Source organism: Falco peregrinus, chromosome 2 (assembly GCF_023634155.1).
Source record: "Falco peregrinus isolate bFalPer1 chromosome 2, bFalPer1.pri, whole genome shotgun sequence".
In the NCBI taxonomy this organism is placed as follows: Eukaryota; Metazoa; Chordata; class Aves; order Falconiformes; family Falconidae; genus Falco; species Falco peregrinus.
The window spans coordinates 80,098,310-80,120,955 of record NC_073722.1 but is presented as its reverse complement, the minus strand read 5'-3'; the positions used below and the strand labels follow the sequence as shown (position 1 = coordinate 80,120,955).

At 37.6% G+C, this 22,646-nt stretch overlaps 1 protein-coding gene across 10 annotated transcripts in view; it reads right to left on the bottom strand.

Annotated features, from left to right (window-relative positions):
• RAPGEF2 (Rap guanine nucleotide exchange factor 2) overlaps positions 1–22,646 on the bottom strand; it is a 195,095-nt gene that overhangs the window by 41,188 nt on the left and 131,261 nt on the right. For 9 of the 10 annotated variants that reach the window (XM_027779881.2, XM_027779878.2, XM_027779876.2 and 6 more), the window contains one exon: positions 7,137–7,268. The exons of the other annotated variant lie outside the window; for it this stretch is intronic. In XM_027779881.2, the coding sequence (XP_027635682.2) occupies positions 7,137–7,268 (132 nt within the window). The remainder of the gene's footprint in view (positions 1–7,136; positions 7,269–22,646) is intronic. 10 annotated transcript variants of the gene reach the window in all.

The following is a 22,646-nucleotide window of genomic DNA, read 5'->3' as shown; positions in this document are numbered from 1 at the left end:
AGTTATCAAAAAAAACAAACCACTGCAACAAAGCAGCTTAGAATTGAATGCAACAATCCTCAGAGTAGTAGGAAAATGTATTTATTTAACTGTGAATACCTTTAAAAATAGAACTTATCTTTTGAGGAAAAAAAACCAACACATTTTTTCAAGCAACTTTCTGAAAACATGATGATCTTATGAAAGATAGCAAAGGAACACAAGTGTGGCCTTTCCACATAGGCAATATGCTTCACACCAGTAAAGATTCAAACTCCTCAATGCCACAAGGACTCCTGTTTATAAATGCAAAAAGTTTTGTTACATTATTAAGAATAATTGGATCTGTCTTCATGGTAAAAGCAAGAACCAATTTATCTACAAAACCATTGCAAATAGCTTCTTTAGCCTTAGTAGCATCAAGTATAACATTAAGTATTCGAGGCCCTCTTGCTGACACATTAAAATTCACAACCCGCCTACTTTGTGCACTTTTGTACTCCCTCGTGTGTTACAAAAATCGAGCGTGTCCACACAGGCACCTTTAGTTCTGAACCAACAGCACTGTATTTGTGTAAGACTGAAGGGAAAACCTTGGTTAGCTCCTTTGAGCGTAGGAGCTTCCTTATAAACCCCAGCAGGAGAAAAACCAGAACACAAGCTGAATACATGACAGAATTCCTACCACAATTAGCCACGAGGCTTAGAGCTTCTCAGGGCATGTCATCAAGGATAAAATACAAACCAGAAATCAGTGCTTTCATAGGTGCATGTTGTCCTTTGTTTCTTGGGTAATAAGAGAAATCAGCTTCACTTAATCTAAAGAGATCGCATGTAAGAAAAATGTACAAAACAATGTCTCTCCAAAGTCTGAATACCAGCTGCAATAGAAATATTCTTCACTGTTGGAAAGATGGCATGAGAACTTTGCTGAAGCTTCAAAGGAATCACGTAAAAGTGACAGCTTAATATTTTATTTGTCACATCACCAACAAGAAAGTCAGGAGACTGAGACAGACATTTGCAAGCCGGAGGAGAAGAGTTATTTCACATTTGGTACCTGAAAAGAACCTGCCCCATTTTAAACAGTGTCTATAAAAGCTAATATTGTACCAACAAAAAAAAAAATGGTTGCTCCAGCTGCTGAGGATCTCCAAGTCCAAACTCACTTCTAGATTTGAGTGATAACAGCTAATTAAAAAAATACCGTGAACTAACTAGGAAAACATGTAAAGTAAAAGAGCCTTGCATAAGTTCTCAGTTAGCCTTTGGCTCATTGATTGATTGGGGGCGTGGTTTAAATAATAATAAAAAAAAAAACACAAAACAAACAAACAAAAAAACCACCAAAAACCTCAACCCTATGATTTGTTCCCCTTAGGTCCAACTGGGCCCACTGAGAAAATAGAAGGTCCCTTCAAACTGGTATGGGAGGAAACTGATTAAGCCTAGCTTTAGTGGTCTTGCATTTTTGGAGGCATCATGAACACTGACATAAGGGGACAGACTTAAGAAGTCCCATCCCTGGAAGTGCTCAAGGCCAGGCTGGATGGGGCTTTGAGCAAGGTGGTCTAGTGCCCATGGCAGGGGGGGTGGAACTAAGTGATCTTTAAGTCCCTCCCACCCCAAACCATTTCATGATAATGAGAGCATTGATGAACTACACAAACAGCAAAAGAAGATAACCTCCTTTACTGCCTTATTTCTTTCTCCAAACAATTTTTGTGTACCTGTTGAGAAAAAGATCAGAGGAGGTCAAGGGGGATACTGGCTCATCCAACAGATCTGTACCTTCACACAACCAAGTAACGCTCCCTCTACTTCATCTCACATATGCCCGCGCACACACACATCCCACCCTTACTATGGGAAAGAAAGTGGGAAGACTTGGAGAACTGCTTAGGAGACTACTGTTCTCTTTTCAACAGTGTCCTGGGAAGAAAGCTTCCAGCTAGTCATAACAATAAAAAGAGAAAAAAATAGAAAACCATTAAAATTAACCACATTGACTACTATTTCTTAGTATTTAAACCAGAATATTTTAGCCTAGACTTTTATTTGTATTCCAATTCCTTTCTTTAGGAAACATTAAGAAAAAATAAGAAGCATCATTTTGAACAATAAATTTCCTTTGTGGCTAATGTCACCAGCTAAATCAAGAATCCAAAATCAAAATCTCCAAACATGCATGAGAAAAACACTGGGGAGGAAAAAAAAAAAAAAAAAAAAAAAAAAAAAGAAAGAAAGAAAGAAAAGAAGAAACTTGTTGTGCAAACCAGAAATATGTCTGGTGCAGTCCTTAAGTCCAAGAAGCTAACAAACAAAGCAGCCATGCTCAGCACAGAAAAAACACCCCACCTTATTTTTCAGTTGTAATTTAAAGGCCAAAAACTAAACTAAAAAATGAAATTAAGAATGTCTATTAGCAAACACATTCTTTTTTTTTTTTACTCCCTAATTTTTAAGCTGATACTGATACAAGACACCAAGAACACAGGCACTACACCTCTCATGAAATCACTTGCAAAGGTCTCATTACTTTGAAATATTATCAAGGGCACATTGGATCCAGCTTTGCCACAGAGCTAAATCATGGCTGGGGCTTTGTTTTACATTAGCTGTCACTGTGTAGAAGTTTACAATATCAATAAATGGCTATGAAATTAAATCCATGTAATTATAATATATATTTATTAAATAATTATCATATATATTGCAATCAATTATAATTATTACATGCACACAAGTCGAACATAAATTTAAGGCAGTAAAATTATTTTTTCTCTGCTGACATGAGGGCAAATGGCCATCAATACCTTAAAACTCCTTCAGCCTAAGATTTTTACTGTGCTCTCTCTTCATATTTGTTCTTACATTATCTACTACAGAATTCACAACACAGCAGCCCACATCTGTCACAGAAGTCAGTCTGAGCAGTTTTCCTCCCTAGAGATGGAAAGATTCAACAACCCAGACAGCACACACCACAACCAACGTCCGTCCCTACTGCCAGCTCACTGCCACTTTCCCAAAACAGAGCAGCATTTGCTGTGACCCCATATGTACGTGCGAGCAGACAGAACAAGGGCTCTGGGCACTGAACTGCAGAACAGGTCAGTGGACCTGAACTCACCAGGAGTGATGAGGCACTGGACTTGGCCGAAACGGTGGGTGGGGAAGTTCAGCAGGACAGTTACCTGAGCAGTTTCAGATGCCCTTGCATCGCCCTGAGCCCTGCACCGCAGAGGCTGATACACTCAAAGGCAGACTTAATCTTAAGGTATAACCTCTTTCTTTGGCATACAGCAACTTCGGGGCAGGCTGCACACACTCTCGGGTTTGAGAGATAAAAGCCTGGGCTCCCTCAGGAAGACTTTCTGGAAGGTGGCCTTTTCTTCTCAGAGTTACCATCTCAGACTCAGGAGAGAACAAAATTGACATCTTGAAAATTTCCAAGCAATACAGACATCCTGGGAGGGTCTCGTAAAGGATGTTCCCGGTTTCCTGTACCACCAGGACTATCCGGGCAGGCACCGGAGGGCACGCAGGGCCAGCAGGAAGCCACGGGGCTGAGGACAGGATAAGGCAAAGAAAGGCTGGCAAAGGAAAAAGCTGAGCCAACACAACAACGCCTTTTCAAAACAGGGAGGGGGAATAACACGCATTCACAGGCCTGAATCTCCTTGCTCTCAAATTGGGATCATCAGCTGGTAAGATACATGACAGGTATAGGAATCATTTAGGAGCATATAGGAATAGGTATATGCTTCCATCTAGGAAGCATTAACTACGCATGAGAAGCAAGAGCGAGCAGTCATACATGACAAACAGCAGCGAATGATTTGCTTTGCCAAGTCAAGACAAGACAGAAGCAAAGTATTTTTCTTGGCAAATACAACCCGGCACACAATCTATTAACATCCAGCATCCCCCCTTCCTCTCCAGTCACACTACAGTTACTCACTTTATGAACAAATAAGTTCATAAAGTTCATTCCTAAAATAAAAGTAACGACATTTAAGGACCTTACTAATTGGCACCTGAAATATTTTTGAGACTGGGGTGGGGTAAGCACAAAGGGTTCTTTATTTTAGTTAGTACCTCTCACCCAAAAGAAGTTCTTTCATGTGCAACATTTGGCAAACAAATTTAGTTACAGCATTAATATTTAAATGGAAATATTCTCAGCTCAATGCTGAAAGCATCTGAAGATTCAGCTTCATGATTTATTAAAAAAAAAAATATCTTAAAAGGCCACGAACGTATTTTCACTGCAAACAGCTGCTCCTCAGGCTATGGAACTAAAACTTACTAAGATGCAAAACATGACATATCATTACCTCAGATTTCAACAGTAAAGATCTAACTAACAGTATAATTAAAAAAAAAAAAAAAAACCAAACAAAAAACCCCCAAACACTTATTTTATTTATCAACTGCAAGACAGCAATCTTTCTAAATAATTGCTTTCTACTTAGCCATAATGAACAAAGTCCACCTGACTGAACAGAAAAATGCCATTACATACGGAACATAAGAATCAAAGGAACAACGATACTGAGCTTTGTGTAAGACCTATTAAATTTGAAGTAAAAAAAACCAACAACCAACCATGCAGATGACTTGGTTATGGTTTACTGTTTTTGAATAAACACTTGGGAGAGAACTAAAAAGCAAACAACAGAGAGAATGACTGATCCAATATCTTCGCTTCGGAAAGTATTTGTTTATTTAATCCTTGACTTGACCCTAGAGAATTCAAATTACAGCGATTTTATTTTGTTGTGGGGGGTTTTTTGGCAGTACTTTAACTTAACATTGCTATAGTACATTCCTTTATGACTGAAACTGAGGTCAGAAATTTATGGTTTACCACAATATGAGAAATCATTAAGTCAAACAATACTTGGTACCATTAAGTTAAATCCAAGAATTTAAGAAGCTTATCAGTTTCCACATCTGAACTTATCCATTCATTTTCTTAATGTTTCTTCAAGTATGTGTATTAACAAAAAACATAGGGTTACTTTCCACAATACATGCTCAAATTTCTCAATGTTGATACAAACATGGGCTATTTGAACAATTACTTTGCCATTGTACTACTACACAGTTCTCAAAACATCTCTGCCAAGACATCTTTAAATGAGGAATTGTAGACAAATTGAAGAAACCAGGTAATTTTTTTTTTAAGATCACCAAGAACGGATTTTATTTTTTAAATTTAAAAGACTATTTTAAAAGCAAACGTTCTCCATGTAAGTACTTCAGAAAACCATTAACCAAACACCAACCGTTCTGTTGATTCTGTTACTGCAAACAAAACTTATCATAGGAGTCTCACACCAGGTTGGTGACTACCTAAAGAAGTATTTCTCTAAAGTTTCAGTATAGTTGTGGGTTGTTTGGGGTTTTTTAATTTCCCAGAAAATCAGTGATCCTTTACACAGTTATGAAAGCTTTGCTGAAAATCTTTCAAAAAATTTATTTCCAACTTATCTAGAGAGTAACTGTATGACTATACCTACATGCCACCTACAACTTTGTCTCTAAAGGTACTTGTTATTTTTACGCTAAAGTGAAAGCTTTTGGAATTAAAAGTATGAAAATCTATAGAAGACTTGAAGAACAAAGCTGATTTTCCATCTTTTTCACCCTCACAGTATAAACCTAAATCCTGTCTCAAAGTAATCCTTGTTTCAGAAGAAATTCTGACAAACATGCTTGACTGACATATGCTATGCCTAAAGTGTTCAGTTACTTTGACATTTTTCACAAAAATAAACCTTTGCATTATTACAATTACTATCTAAATTGAACTGGGACCCTTTTATAACCTATCTTCTCCCACAGAAAAGCCCACAGGCTTATTCACCTGAAGCAGATTACATGCTACAGCTATGCTTACACCTGAACTTCTGTTTGTATGGACGATGCTTTTCCCATTGTTTAAATGGCTACATTTGCATTTTCTGAAGCATCCCAAACAAAGAGTATTCCTCTTCTAGTAAACAGTACCTTATGGAGAAGTAGTATTGGTGTCATAAATTTTTTTATGATCGTTTTGATAGAGTAATATTTTAATCGGATTTGATTCCTTTTCTTTTCCCCCTCTGCCCAAAGTAACAAATTGCTATACTTTCCTATCAGGACAAAACCTCTCCTCTGACACTGCAAGAACTGTAAACATCAAGTGAAGGATGTGGACTTCCTCATTTTATTTTATTTCAGACTTCTTTCCAATTTATATTTAGAGGAAGCATGCATACCCCCAAGTGCTCTAGGGACCCTCTGGCTCAGTTTCACAGTAAGTCTCTCCAAATTCAAGCTGCTCTAAACAAAGAGCACAGAGCTTCATGACAAGAAGCTCCCTCAGAAGTGTAACAACTGAAAAGAGTGTCACCAGTTCAACCTCCCCATCTTTCCCAGGACAGTCAGTACAGAAAGCACTACAAAGAGGCTGGCACCAGGTCTCTAGAGGGTGGGGAAACTGGAATATGCCCTCAAGTCAGGCCAGCACAGGCTGCTCACTGTGCATTTTTTTCTCCCTGCCACTGAATATATTCTAGATTTTGAAGCCAACACATTTAAGAACTGTAAAATGCAGCATCAAGAAAAAATTCCCTCACATTACAAGGTCCTAAATCTATAGTTTTAGAATTCTCATCACAGCTGCTGTTATATGTATGGCAAATCAGACAGAAAGACATGGTGCAGTGCTGGAGCTGGGAGCAGAACTCTGTTACCTCCTAGGTCCCACCACAGACATCTGCCGGAGAGGCCATACTGGCTCCTGTGCTGAAGTACAGGAAGATTTTCTCCCACAAAAATCACAAAGTACAAACAAAATTAATGAAGCGTAAACCTGAAATGTTGCTAAACACTACATCTCCAAATTGTTGACTTGGATCCTGACAAGCTATGGCAACACACATCAGGCCACTGTGCTGTTTACTTACAGTTTTCAAACATCAGATCTAGTATATGGCAGGTAAACACCTGAAATTCTTACAATTCAAACAAAAAGCAAGTTTATTGAAATCTGTAGTGTGCTTCTTTAGACAAAAACTAATAATAGTCAACAGCATGGGCATTCAGCTATTAACATCAAAACTGCTGGCAATTGCACCTCCCATCAGCATCCATTCCAGTCTTACCTGGTAGATATCAGAAAGGCTGCTGCTTCCTGAATCACTAGTGATGCTACATCCTGAGTGACTAGATGAAACGTGGGTCACCTGTGGGTGGAGACTGTCAGTAAGGTGCAGCTTTGTGAAATCTGCAGGAAGCTATAGGTGGAGCAGAAAAAGCATCATTACAATTTGAGGTAGATACGCAGCAAAATGAATTCAAATCATTTACGTCACACTTTACTCTCTGCCAGTACCAAGTGTATTAAGAAAACCATTGGGGTTTGAGAATGCAGCATAAGTGTTTCGAGTTTTCCAGGTTTTTAGGTTTTTAATTCATGCAGAGGTCAGCAAAATATCACCAAATTGCTGCAAATGTAAGACATTTTTAAAAAACATATATCTGAGGACAAACACCAATGAAGCATAACCCTTATGCTAAAACTCTTCAGTACCTTGCTATGGGGTTTCAATAGCATTGAAGCACATACGAATATTGTGCTAGTATCAATGGTTTCCCACACAAAGTGGGGGTTAACAGTGAGTAAAGTCACCTAGTTTTAAAAAAACAACAAAAAAAAAACCCAACAAAAAACCAACCAAACAAAAAACCCCACCAAAAACAAACCCAAAAAACCAAACACACTGCTCTGGATTTGGCTAACTTTTGCTTCTGAAGTTGACAAAATACATTAGAGACAAGTAAAATCCAAGCCACTGAGCTATCTACTACACTTTGAACCAAATAATATGATGGCAAATAGGAAATGTGGGAAGACTGATACAACTGCAGAGCTACAATCCTGAAATAAGTTTGCACACATGCGGTGCTGAAGAATGAATCAAGACAGTATATTTGATCATTTAAGAATGATCTACCAAGCTTTGTGATATATCTTTTTACTATTGCTTTATGCACACAGCTCCCATGAAAATCTTTTAAGAACCATAAACATTGCCAGACTTCAGAAAGTGAACTTCCATAAAAGAAAATATTTGCTGTCTGAAGAAATATTGAAATGTTATTTCAGGGGCAAATTACTCTTCTCCCCAAGATGCCTGCATCCCACTGCTAGTCAATAAAAGTATGCTAATGTATCAATTTTCATATGTAACAAATGTTTCAATAATTAAAAAAAAAAAAAACACAACTAGGCTCATTTTTTTTTTGTTTGTTTCAACTCAGGCAAGGTAGATACTCTCTACAGAGGTGTGTTTGCTCCAGTAATGTCATACATAGTGTGTCCATCCACGTCAGTTATGAATGCTACCTTGGCACTACTACTGTTCTCCCTGGATGAAAATGAAAATAAGGGCTCATTCAGCATTGAGATATATACGTCGATCAGTATTAAAGATTATGAAAAAAGTCAGCTGCAAGTCACAAGAGGCTGTGCTTGAGAAAATGATTAGCTCTATACAGCTAAAGGTACCAGATGACTTTACTGCTGTTTGCCCAGTTTAAATCTGCTTATGGAACATGCCCTGAAAGAACCTTGGCTTTGGGATTTGTGGTGAAAGCACAGGCAACTGGAAACCTTAGTTTTATTTAGACTGACCATTATTTCCCATTCTAATACACTTCAAGAGGATTTCTTATTACAGCATGACAGCATCAGTGACAGCAAACATGGCTACACGTTAAACAATTCTTTCGTATCATTTTACCTGAACGAGGGGACAAAACTAGGAAACAGACAATAACATCCTAAAAAGCTTCAGCAAGCACCGAGCTAGAGCTGACCTTCATACACCAATCAACAAAGACAGGGCAATTAACAAAAGCAGTACTTTAATATACACAGCTATGTATGCTGCCTCCAGAAAAATCTAGTTATGCTCACCACTGTTGATGATATACCAGGAAAGAATACAGCATTAAGGAGTGCATTAGTTACAGTATCTGTTATCTCTGTTACTTCTCTTTTCAATCTCTATGTTTGAATTATCACAAAACTTAACAGTGTACGCTGATATTCAGGCCACTATATCCATTTCTTATCATTATTTGAGCCTTCTACAAATAAGTATACATTCCACAGGTAGAATGTATAGTAAATGAATGACCACAGCTTTTGTAATGTGTCAATGACTATTCCTAAAATTACAATCTCTTAGCATTAAAGTAGTCCAGGTTGATTTCAAAGTAGAAATCCAACATATTAAGATATGTACATTTAATGATAACTTACAAAGATATAGTATTTTGAGTTTTACATTTTATACAGTAATAGCTATTTCAATCCCAAATAAATACTAACTCCATAGGGAGCTGCATGTCACAGTCTTGCACGCAGCCAAATGTGTTAAATTTTTCAGTGCCCTGCAAGTATCTCCATGTCATTAACAACTGCATTTATTTTTTTATCAATGCAATATCATTAATAACCTTACATAAAAGCCAATCCAGTTCATATGTTAAAAAACTAAATCAAGCTACGTTTAATAGAAAGAGCGCACTTAGTGTTTTAAACGAACAACAAGGATTTATGTTTTGTTACTACAAAGGCAATAAGAAGAGGCAGGAGATTTCACAACAACTGATGAAATACGTTGCATACAAAAAACAAGCCTTCTGAATTCTTTTTGGCTACAATCAGCTGAAAGTTTGGTGATTACCAGTTTCAGAATAACTCCTCAAGCCAAAGCCACGCTGCGTGAGCTGGACTTGCCAAGTGGTGACAGCAAAAGATCAGAAGCAGGCATTTTACTTAGGGCAACCTAAGTAGTCACTTTGATCCTAATCAAACAGGACTATTTACAAGCAGAAAGCACATGCTCACAGCTTTGCAAAATACTACCTCTCTGTGCTACATGCCTGACAGCAGCATCCACTTCAACTACCCTACCCCCAAATAAGTTAAGGTGAGAAGTTATGGGAAAAAAATAAATACAAAAATTAAATAAGCTGAAACATTTAAATTGTGAGCTCGATGAAAAGTGTGTGTGAGAAATACATGCATTTCTACCTTAGTCACATGCTGTTATTTAAAATATTTAACGTACAGAGTTGTACACAATGGGGAAAAAAGTAAAGCACCAATGACAATGAAGAACAACAGTGGTTAAGTCTTCTACATAAGGGCGGTGGCTGTCCCTGGCGGGGCCGGTGCCCCCCAGCCGCCCTGTCGCTGCCCCCTGGGCTGGGCAGGGGCAGAACCACAACCCAGGGCCCGCCGGGCCGGGCCGGGCAGGGAGATCCCTCCGCCAGGGCCTCAGGGGCAGCGCGGGCCGCTGGGGGCTCCCGCGGAGGTACTGCCCATCCATCGCAGCCGCGTAAGGAGAACTCGTCAGAAATTAACGCCACCTTCCTTCCACCCCTCCCTTTTATGGGGCTTAACTTTACTCATGAGTAAAGCCCGTGCAATGCACACAGGCCAGATCTAGCACACGCTTCATCCTCCGGCCCATGCTGCAGTATGAGAAAGCCAAGGGACACAGCCTTTGCCTCAGTAACGTCACCCATCACAGACCGAAGACACCACAAACAGCAACAGAACTGGAGTAATTTTTATCTTGTTTTCCATTTTCATTAAATGATGGCTAGTTTTAAGGAGCCTTTCAAAGTAATAAGGATCAAAAGCAACTTGCATATTTTATCTTGTTTTATATTTATATGTTTTATACCTAATATATTTATATTTTATCTTATTTTTTGGCAACAACACTAAGCTACAGCTTTGTTGAAGCCAACAACTACAATATTTCTTAGGTTTTATTACTGAACACTTAAGAGTCACAGCATAAGAAAGACCTAACGGACAGAGTGAAAATATAGGAGGGTAATTTAGAAAAATAATGCAGAATTTGTTCTTAAGAAAATACAGTTTCAAAATACATTATACATAAACTACATTAAATAATTAACAGTCATTAAAAAGGTCAGATAACTGTCCTGATAACCTATTTTCAGGACAAACTTCCTAAGTGAGAAACAGTAAGGCTGCATATGCATAGATCTAATGAAGTATAAATAGGGGGACAAAAGTTTTTAATACAAAACATGAACCGATTACATAAGTAACTCCAAAGACCTAATCCTAATTTGATAGATATCAAACCAGTATTTTATAATTATACATGTAGCTCTTAATAAGTGAGCATACATGGGTACACACAAGAGTTTACACACATGGATAGAAACCAGAGGAAAAACAGCCTATCTGGGATCTCCAAATTTTTACTTCTTGAAAACCCTAAAAAAATAAAAAAGAAAACGTAAACAATTATGTGAAACTATCTTAAGGATAAAGACATATCTCCATTTTGAACTGCACAATACCTTAAACCCTATCACATCTTCCTATCTCAAAAGCAACATTTTATTACTTCCACCCTCAAAATGAGTCACCGCTTTATGCATGCAAAGCTAACAATTACTTTGCTCTGAGTATGTTCCTCCTATTTTAAGAACATCATGATTTTCTCTGACCCTACAGCATGCCTTTCTGTATAACAAAAGGCAACCTCTATTGCAACTTCTACTCAAGAAATCATTGGGCTTATTCTACTAATACAGTATTTTAAAATATATTTTCAGAATATTTACTGGACAAGAAATTAAAATCTTCAGATACAGCATAAACAGTTACGAAAACAGCAAAAAAAATGAGTGAAATTATACCAAAAAAGCACCCCTTTACTTCATTTAAGTAGTATTGTTCTGTAGTTTTTTGGTTGTGAGGGTTTCTTTGGTTTGTTTTATAAATGCAATTATATGTGAAAACAAGTATAAATGCAACAGCGGGACAGACAGAAGAATGTAATTTTAAAATACAAGAAGAATTTTGGTTGCAGAGCTCCAATATATCACTCATTTTAAAGCAAACATATCAGTAAGCATTTTATAAACAAGGTCTTCTACTGAAGGCCAGTCAGCACTTTATGAAAGATTTATAAAGCCTGTAAAGTGACTGAAGTACATCTGCACAAAGATGGAATTAAAGAGAGCAAAAAGTGTGACATTCTGTTTTGCAGATCCCACTGAACAATCCTATAGGTAATTCAGTGCCCCTGAGACAGACCAAGCAAGTACAGTAGACATAAGAAAATGTGAAATATCACCTTTATAGCCTTTATTTCCACCTTCTGAAATTAAAGAAACACACGCAAACACCAATTCTTCAGCTTCTAAACACATACATCTAAGTGCTTATTCTGTAGTACGTCTTCACTAATACAATAATAAAACCTGCCATAATGAAAAAGAAATATGCTATTTATTTCTTTTACAGATGATACATTTAGTCCCAAAAATCTAAATAAATAACTGCAACAAAGTTACTTTGGTATGCTGTATCTTTTTGTAAAGAAAGAACAACAGCAGCCAAATAAATATTATGCCTTAGTCTTTCCCATTTTTCCCCACTAAGATAGAAATTTAAAATTTTTTATTGCACTAGAAGCGTGTACATCACCAACGCAGTATTCTTCAGTAACCCATCAATTCAGTAACATTTTATTTCACTATTTTATGTACATGTTCATTTTTATATTAAATGTTTATAAGTCTGTTGTATGTGTTTTAAGGATACACCCAGACTTAATGATATTTAATGACTGAGGGAAGAAATACTTCTAATAATGGTGGGTATTCATCAACATGCTAGTTCAACGTAATTCTTTCAGTAACCAAGAGAGACATCAAGGAAAACATTTTCATGGTCCAGTGATTTACAGCACAGCAGTCAATATAAGTAATTACAGAATAATAAAGTAATTTCCATTGACTCTGTCAACAGATGTGATGATGCAGGCTGACATGTCCAGTGCAGAGTTAAATTTTAAAAAAAAAGTTTGAATTATATACAGTTCAAGTTAGGATGCAAGTCCTATGGAAGCAGGGTTTCCTTGTACTAAGGAGGATGAAAAATATCAAGAGGTTTCCATATATTTTCTCTGAAAACTTCAGCAAGAGTTAAATAAAAACCTTCTGACTTCAACTATGTCTTCTGTGTATCATTCACTTTATACAATAGTATCCCATGTATTTTGAATCTCCAGGTTTTCCCCAAATACACATCTTTATGTGAAACCGTGGCTCAAACTTCATGAAGACCTACACTTAAAAATGTTCTTCATCTCGACTACAACACAAGACACAACCCATGTTCTGAGAATATTGCATTTGGGTATACTGCTGTGTTAAGCAGTTGTTCTTAGACAAAATTCATAGCAGAAGACCTCTAATTAAAAAAGCATTATAAGAATCTTTTCTGCAAGCTCTTCATATGTTCCTCCACTGATCCTTTGGTATAGGTAGCCCCCCATAAAACTAGTCAGAAGTTTAAGTTAATGCAATGTGACCTGCAGGTCTCAGAGGGAGAGAGAGACAGAGCGAGTGCAAAGGAACTTCATCTTGTTTCCCTTACAAAAACACACAGTGACTGCCACTTACTGTATATCCTGTAGCTCTCAGCAGGTAATCCTATGAGCATTTAACACATTGAATGTAATTATCCTTTGCTTGAAGGATTATTGACTTCTGCAGAGGGACAGAGGTGGTGAAATGTAAATGGGTATCTGGGGAATAGGGAAAAGCTCTCAGGGACAACTCTGTGCAAAGGAAAAGTACAAAATTCATCACTGACACACGCCCATTTTTATTTAACTACCTTCTCTGTTTTAGGACCAGATCTGTTAGTATTTGCTTTTTCTTTTGACAGGGTTCGCGTCACAGATTCAACGCAGCATTTTATATTCAAATATATATGCCTTCAGGAAATATGGCATAAACATCATTACTTCAGCAAACATGAGTGTCAGTTTATTGACAACAGGTCAAATGATGTTAAAAAAAAAAAGGAAAAATTGTATCATACAGGCATTTACAGTGCCTGTGAACCAAGAACACAAAAGAAAAAAAGAAAAAAAAAAAAAAAAAAGAGAAAAAAGCAGAATGGATTTGAACTAAAACATACTAAACTGAACTAAATAATGCTAAACAATTTTCCAAAGCTCTTCTCTCCGGGTTTTTGACATTCTGAACTCAAACCATTCTAACATATTTGCAATGAACAGAAGAAATCTGCAAGATCAGAATATTTTTATTTAGAACTTTGCTCAGAAGTTTGTCTCAGAAAATAAGCGGTAAACGTGTAACTTTTTCATTGGGCAAAAAAGGATAATTTAGTACCTCTAAAACACAGAATCTGTGGTGGTTTTAAAATCAGAGCAGTTCTGCTCCAGGGATCAAACTAAAAAGATTGTCCTACAACTGTTTTGACTGTGGATATCCATTTAATTACCAACAACTCTCTGACAACCTTAACCACACCAAGAAACATGGTCTGGATAAAATATTTCCCAAACAGTGCAGTGGGAGTGACACCTTGCAGAAGAGAGAGAGTACGCAGGACAGTCAGGACTGCCTCGTCTTTTTTCATTAAGTATCTGGTATTTTTTATTTATCTGTTTTGTTTCATGAAGTGAGCAACTCAGATTTAGATCAGATCCCATTCCTTAGTCGCTTTGAACTACTGTGAAAAGCAAAATCTCCATTCCAGCGTTCCATGCCCACACACTCACCAGGCCCCCCAAGCGCTCCCTTGCATTTAGAGCATAACAGCGCCGGCACAGCCCACGCCCGCACACCAACTAACCACTTCCCCAAAACAACTGCATAAAACAGGGAAGCAAATTCACATTTTGATCTACATAATGAAAACTGACAGCTAGGGCCAGGCACTTGATGATTGCAGTTTAAGCTGAAGGAAAGACCGTTCTGAGGCATTTCAATTGACTTCTGAAATATCTCTAGGGTAGGAGCGTAGAAAATGAGCTCAACCACTGAACTTCAGTAAAAGCTCTCCATTATTTAAAAGCATTAGACGTGGAGGACAAAAAAATTAATAAAGCTTGGCTTTGCAGAGATCTCTCTCTTGGGAACAACTGATTTTCATACTAACATAATGCATGTTCCAGTTGATGTTTTTCCCACAGTTAGATATTCCTAAATACTTTCTCTTGTGGCTGTTTGGGTGTTTAATATGCTGAGAACTACTGCTGGGCTAGAAACTGAGCGGCCTACTTTCGGGATTTTTGGAGGCTTACGAGGTTAAATTTTGAACTCTTTGGCCTGTTATAACTAACTGTGGGAGAGGAAGGAACAGAGAACCTGGTCACAAACTTTGCTTCCACAGGAAGCCAGACAAAAGATTTACGCCTAAGGATGTAAAAGCAAAAAAAAAAGTTCAAGAACACTTTATGTGGGCACGTATGTTTACAGGAAATGTTAATTCAAACATTTTCAAGCAAGGTATTTTAAATCCTGCAGGAAATTTTAAATAAATAAGGGAATGCTCAAGTACAACTCACATGCAGACTCATTTTGGGTTTCTTATGCAGCAGTCTAACAAGTGGACATGGGGGATGCTGAAGAGCAATTACACCAGCAGGGGTAAAACTGATGGCACCTCCAACCAGATTTTATTTTCAGCTTTAAAATGCCACTCAGGATTGAAAACCACTACAGACAACTAGAGAGTGCAGCCCAAAAGTAAAAACATCTACCTGGGCACATTTTAAACAGTTAAAGCAAAGACCTATGGCATGTACATGATTCCAAGTGCTGATGCTTTTTCCATTAGCAGGGCATTCTTGCACCACGTGTTGCTGACACCTAATCACAAAATATTTCACCCCACGATTACGGCAGTCTAGCCAATCTAACTAAGCTTGGTTAAGTTTTTCAAACACTCATGAAGGGACATATCAGCTTTGAACTGCAGCTGTTTAATTGGAACTACTGCAGTTTACTACTGAACTACAGCACTGAATTTTACTGCACTTGAACTAGCAGTAGTAAAAGAAATCAAGATGAATTGATTCTAGAATTAAAAAAAAAAATAAACTAAGGTAAGGGCTACCCAAGTAATTTTTATATTTTAAAGATGAGATAGGAAAAATAATAGATATAGGAAAGATTGTAGGATTCCCCTCTTTACAAGTGGGGGGAAAAAACAAACATGCTGGTAAAACCTGCTTGGTATCACAGTGCAAAGAGACACTACTGGTACCACAGATGAGCACGACACTGTTCTGTGAGCATACGATGACTTCTACCTGGACTAAAAGAAATACAATGCAGTAAGAGAAGAAGTGAGATCACACACGTTGAGACAAAATCCAAGAACCTGGAAACTCATAATCAGAAATGACTGTGAAGAGTTTCAGTGTATCAGCTAATTAGAAGCTGACCAAACTGTTAAGGTGATGCAGCAGCAGGAGACCCCAGTGAGATCACTTATCCATGGCCCCAGCGAAGACCTTATGTGGAAATGTGGTGCCCATTCCCAGCTGGATGTTTTCAACAAAGATGGACTTAAAGCCATACATATACACAGAGTCAGAGAAGAACTATCAGGATTATCAGAAGAAAAACTAGTATTTGCAAGAGGAGCACGGCTTATTCAGCCCGAGCTGAGTGAGGGCATGATCACTAGCTAGAAACAGGAAAGAGGAAAAAGAAATCTTTCCAGTAGAAAGCGATGCAGGTGTAAAGCCTAATGAGCAGGAAGCTGAAAGGAGGCTGGTATCTATGATCCACAGAGATTCTCAAAACCATACTCCACAGGAGCTGCGGTAGGGAAGGCTTTCAAATCGAAGGTAAAGGTATGAATGTGCTGTACAACAGTGTGTAATGGCAGTGACGCAGAAAATCCCTTCCAGACCCATGTCAGTCCTCCAAGTTGAAAAAACTGAAGCGAGCCTGGGTTTTGGTTTGTTGGGGTTTTTTTTATATACTTATTCAGAAGCAGACTAACCAAAAGAGGAAAAAAGACAAAAATCAACATGATTAGCATAATAACATTTTAGATTTTCTTAGTGGTAGTTTCTCCATAAAGATCTACGTATTCTGTACATGTTCAAGGAAAATATTTTTAAAAGACATAGATACGTAGGGAGTTGCTGTGCACAGATGCAAAACCTGCAGATTTCCATTTGTACACAGAGTCTTACTCTATAAAAAAACAGATTAATTGAAAGAAAGTTGATGAAAATCTAAACAGAGACATGACTATTCACAAGCAATTAAACAGAAATTTTGTTTGAAGTCGGATGACCGCAGCCATGTCAATGCCACCCTTGGAGTTTTAACTAAAGGATTATCTTGGCTTTACAGTATCAAGGAATAGTCATGAGAAAAGTGGGTGTTTTTTGTTAATACAATGACTTTGATTTTCAGTAACTTAAGTGATAAGAGAGAAAAATGCATAATTCTTCTGCTAATGACTGGCTCCAAATAAGAAATCATGCACCACGACTGCTTGTTTTCCATGTGCTTGCTAATGAAACTTGCCTCTATTTTCCTTGTCTGACAGTGAAAGATGCACACTTTTGCTTCACCTCAAACAAAAAAATTGAGGAACTGCAGTATTACAAGATGTATATCTCAACACACAAGTGGACATCAAAGCACTTGCCACACATTGTTTTTAAGAATATTCTGATTGTAGCATTCCGTATCATAAAGCAGAAATGTGCATTACCATAATCACTGGTTTGAGATTGCTAATTGCATAACAGTCAGCATTTCACATCAATTATACAATTTTTTTAAAAAAAAAAGTTAGTCAAAAGAGGTAGCAAATGTTATTTCTAAAATAAGGTGAATTTTAAGAGAAAGGTTACCTAAAAACATCATAAAATTTATAGGTAATACTTCTGAGACCAGTGCAGAGAGTACAAATGTTTCACATTTGCATTACGTAGTAATACAGGTAACAACTCACTGTTTTTCGGGATAATGTAAAAATAGCACAGCAATGAGACAACTCAAAATATTTGTAAATTACAAGTATTTCTCTTTATACAGGGCTATCGTAAGATTTTGCAACATTACAATGATTTTTTTTTTATCTGTGTTTTATTTAATGCTATACTAACATGCCTACTAGTCAAACAGCTTTATTCCTCATGTTACGGGTTTTGAAATTGCAACCATACTCAAGCCATGGCAATATAACAGCAGTGAATGTTGCTGTAACACCCCCAGATTTGCCTGCTATACTATTTTACATTTTTCCTCATATGGTGGCCAAAGAAAATTAGTGCAAAATTTTCACACTGACGTAAGATTTTATAACTGTATGCGGCACCATGCATTCCCAATAGCCTCCAGAGTTTCTATTCTGTCACACAGAACAAGATTCAAACTTCTTTGAACTACTACAAATATTTACTAGTTTGGGCAAAAGACTTACTTGTGTGTGCTCACTGTAATCATAGTAAAGGAAAAAGTAAAGAACCATTTTTCTTATTTTTATTGAAAAGTCTGTAGCAAGTACAAAGATGTTCCCTAAATTCTGGAGCACAGTGCAGCAACAACTGTGCAAAGCCACTTAAAATTATTTGCACAGATCAACACAGAAGCATCTTCCATATTAATATCTCCATTGAATTTTGAAACAACCAGCAGACCTCTTCTTTGTAGTCTGTGGCAGTTATTTACAACTCTAAATATCTAAAATGCTAAATTCAATTAGCTGTGCGCCCCCATCCCTTTTTTAAAAAAAAAATCATTAATTTTTACAAATGTCCACAACATTCACAAGATAAGCAAACCAAGGCGGCCCCACACTGAGCCTGCTTTGGGACAAGGAGACATTGCCGACTGAAGCACCATGTCATTTTGCTTAAAATGCTGGCATTCAGACGTGTCTTCCAGAAATTTATCTATTTGTGCCTGTGCAGGTGTGCACACAGAGTTTCAAACATCCCTTTTATTCCGGCCTTGGGTCAACAGGATATTAAAAACCACAATCCACGTAGCAACTTTTACATTCTCCTGACACCACGACATATTTCAATGATGTTTATTTAGGAAGAGATTTTATATCAGAGATTGCCAAGTGGCAGAAAAACGACCAGCACAGATATCAGCTCAAAATACTAGGACAGTAACTGAAAGCTGTTCAACAACTACAGTTAGTGAAGTTCATCTTTTTTTCTCCCACCTACTGCAAGATAAGCTATAGAGACCCAGGATGTGTGCATGTACATCACCTACTGCATCAGGTCACCTTGCAATAACCAGAAAATCTGAGAGTCAAATCTTAACTGCTGATTTATGATAGCGCTAGAATGGTCTTTTCTATAGCACCCCATGGTGCAAGAGCTTAAGAAGGTTACTTACTTTCACGAAAGTGGTAGACAATTTAGTCACTTCCTACATTAAACATGTTATCTCTGCATGCTTAACTGAATAAAACCCCAGCTGAAACACTGAGCCTCCACTTAAAAAATAAAAATCATGTTACTGTAACTCGGGAATTCCTAATTTTAGTTTTCCCTAGGTACCATCATCACAGAAAGAATAGTAATGTACAATACTAATGGAAGTGGCAGGTGTAGGAGTGACATTTAACTGTCTAAACAACCTCTTCCTTCAACAGGAAAGAGGTAGATAACTAGATTTTCTGTATACTATGCTGACATTCATGCCACTGGTTTGAAACTACATTTTAGTATCCATTTATTTAGGAATAGCAGCTGTATTCAGGCACCCTGGAAACTCTCTGCTAAATGAAAATACCTGAAATCCTCTTCCCTGAAATGCAAGACATCCCCTGTCTTCTCACAAAACTGAAAAAATCCCTATAAGATCAAGTAAAAGAATCTACCATTTGGAAAATGAGCAAGACTGAACAGGACAAGCTCCAGGAGTGAGAGCACAGAAAATGTTTGCAGAAGTCATACACCAACAGGCAAGGAGAGGTACACCTAGCATTTAGACTGCTACAGTTATTAACAGAAACCAACAGTGTTTTCATTTTAGTTTGCTTTTTATTCTGCTCCTACAGCTGTAAGCAGCTTCACTTTTAATAGAATTGGTACAAATCTTCTCTTTTACCTTAAAAAAAAAAATAAAAAAAATCCAGTGGACCACCATTTGCAGATGCCAAGTTACTTAAATAATTAAAACACACTTTACAAAGGCTCCAAAATCCGTAATTTCATGCATTTTACTTTTCCTCATGGTTCCTTAAAAGCAAGGACAACAGAGAAAAGATACTTCTACATTATTTATGGATACTTCAAACAAAATCCCTGTATAGTCAGCTTCTTATTCAAAAGCTTAAAAACCTAGCTAAAAATCCACTAGTGCTGTGGCTCAAAACTGAAAAGGCAAGCACGCCAGGGAGACACATCCAAGTCTGACATCTGGCTCTTTCGTGATCAATCCAGAATAGTAAGGAGCTACTGCCTGCCAAGTATTTGGAAGATATTTTTTTCCTAGCCTGTTATCAACATTAAGATTTAGAGGTCAAGCTGTACCTCGATCAGTGAAACAGCAGAGGCAGAGTGTGTCCAATGCAAGTTTTGAAGAGCCTTTAGCTGCTTACATGTAAGAAAAAAATACACATCAAAAGCACAAAAATTGTAGTTGAGTTAAAGTGAGAACAGGACTGATGGTTCAGCAAGCCCACGATACAGCTAACTAAGAAATAATTCCCACAATTCAGTTTAGATTTCCAAAATCTCAAATTATTTTTATTTTCAACCACAACCAAATACATTCAGTTTTCAGGTAGAATGTCCTTCATCACCCCATTTTCAAGCCACTGATCCCACTACTGCCAATATTAAATTTATGGTCCAATTTGCAGTCATATTCTCTTTATCAGGTATTACCATGCCCTTTCAAATCATCCCACGTCAGACCTTCCTGACACTCATGCAACTCCTACGGCATTCAGTAGGTTGGCAGGCACACAGCAGCAAAGGCATTTAGGAAACAATGCTATGTGTGGAGTCCTAAAAGCGCAACCCAGCTCCCACTCTCCTGGCTCTGCAGGAATAACAGCAGCACAAAACAGAAAAAGCCTATTTTTAACTATAAAGCAAGCCAACGTGACTAAACATACAAAGAGAGCAGACCTACAAAATAGCATGACATCATTTTTATGAAATCATTCTTCAGAGAAGGGGAAAAAAAAAAGCTTTAATCCTTTTTTCTTCCTTGCAAAGTCACAGTTTGGAGTCAAGCTATAAACTAATCAATCCTACCCAGTCAGTGTGTCCAAATGACCCAGTGCAAAGCACCTACGCTCTTAAGCAAGCATGCTGACAGGCTGCAGTCAGAAAAAATTAGGCCATATTTATAGGCTGAGTAAAAGAAATCACAGGTTGAGAAATGCGACCACTGTGTTATTGTCTGGGTTTACAGTGTGGCTCCTGGCTGTCCGTATAACTCTGAAGATCAGGTAACTGCACCTACTAGGAGGATGCATTACTGCCACCAAACATTGGCATTTGTCACCAGCCAGCCCTGGGACAGCTGAAATAAGTTATCTATAGGTAGAAAGTTACAAGTGCTATATGCAGATACTTTTTATAATTGCTGTAGCATTTGTTAGCTTATTAACAGATACTAAACGTAGCTATAATGTAATACTTCACACTACTTTGCACCCTAACTCACAAGCCTGCTTTTCCTCTGTTTTGAAAAGCAATTGGCTCTTGATCCAAGTCAAGAAACTGGGACTGAAAGAGAAGGCTGGTGTTAAACCAGTTTTCATATTCCCAGTCCAAAGAAGCATCATCTCCATTACAAGCTGCAAATGCCATGGAAGTATGCATATATCCGAGCTGAGTCGCAACCATCTTCATATTCAAGGCAAAAATCTTCACATATTGCCAAATGGTTCAGAGATTTCTGTTGGCATTTACAGTAGTCTATCTTCACTGGAACTCAGAAGATAAGTAAGTAAAAATCAGAAAGCCCTTCTGAATTAAAGGAGAGGCACTCACACTCCCACCCGCTACCCAGCAAAGGGACCACAAAGCACAGGAACTACTGGAATTTGTAGCAGATAAATTATTTGATGCCTTTTTAAGGCACTCTAGACAGACTTTGATAGGAATGGTGTATTACAGGAGACATCAACTTGACTGACAATAACACAGGACTCAGGAAAGGCTAAAAAACTAGCCAGTCCAAGCTGTAATATTTTCCCCATTTAGGAAAATAATCTTTCACTTTTCATGAAAAGAGAACTAAACGTGCTGGGATTTTGTGCTCCAACATTTGCAATGGAGACCATGGATCTCAAAGACTGATGCCCTTACTTTTAGGTTTTTTGACCAGTTCAAAGTTTAGGCCAAGTAGAGAATGCCAGGTTAGCTAAATACTGTGAACTTGGTTCATGGTAGCAATCTTCACATCTGCACTGGGAACAACCCAAAAAGACAGATGAAGCCTTTTGGCCAAAGGCTGGACCCACATTTCTGTGTGTTACCATATACTGCTAGTCTAATAACCAAGTCCAGCATCACAAGTGTAAACTACAATAAACGCCTACACAAAATTTCATCCTATCCTGTAATTATTTCACCAAATGCAACTGTTTGCAATCCTTCATCTTTTCCAAGCAAAACCAAAAAGTAAAAAAATTTAAAATATTAAAAAAACCAGGTGGTAACTCATATCCACCCCGTATCTCACATATATTAGGCACTAGGTAGCAGCACTGTTTGGGTCAGGTACTATGTTAACATTGGGCTATTTACCTTTAACATCACCCACATAGAATT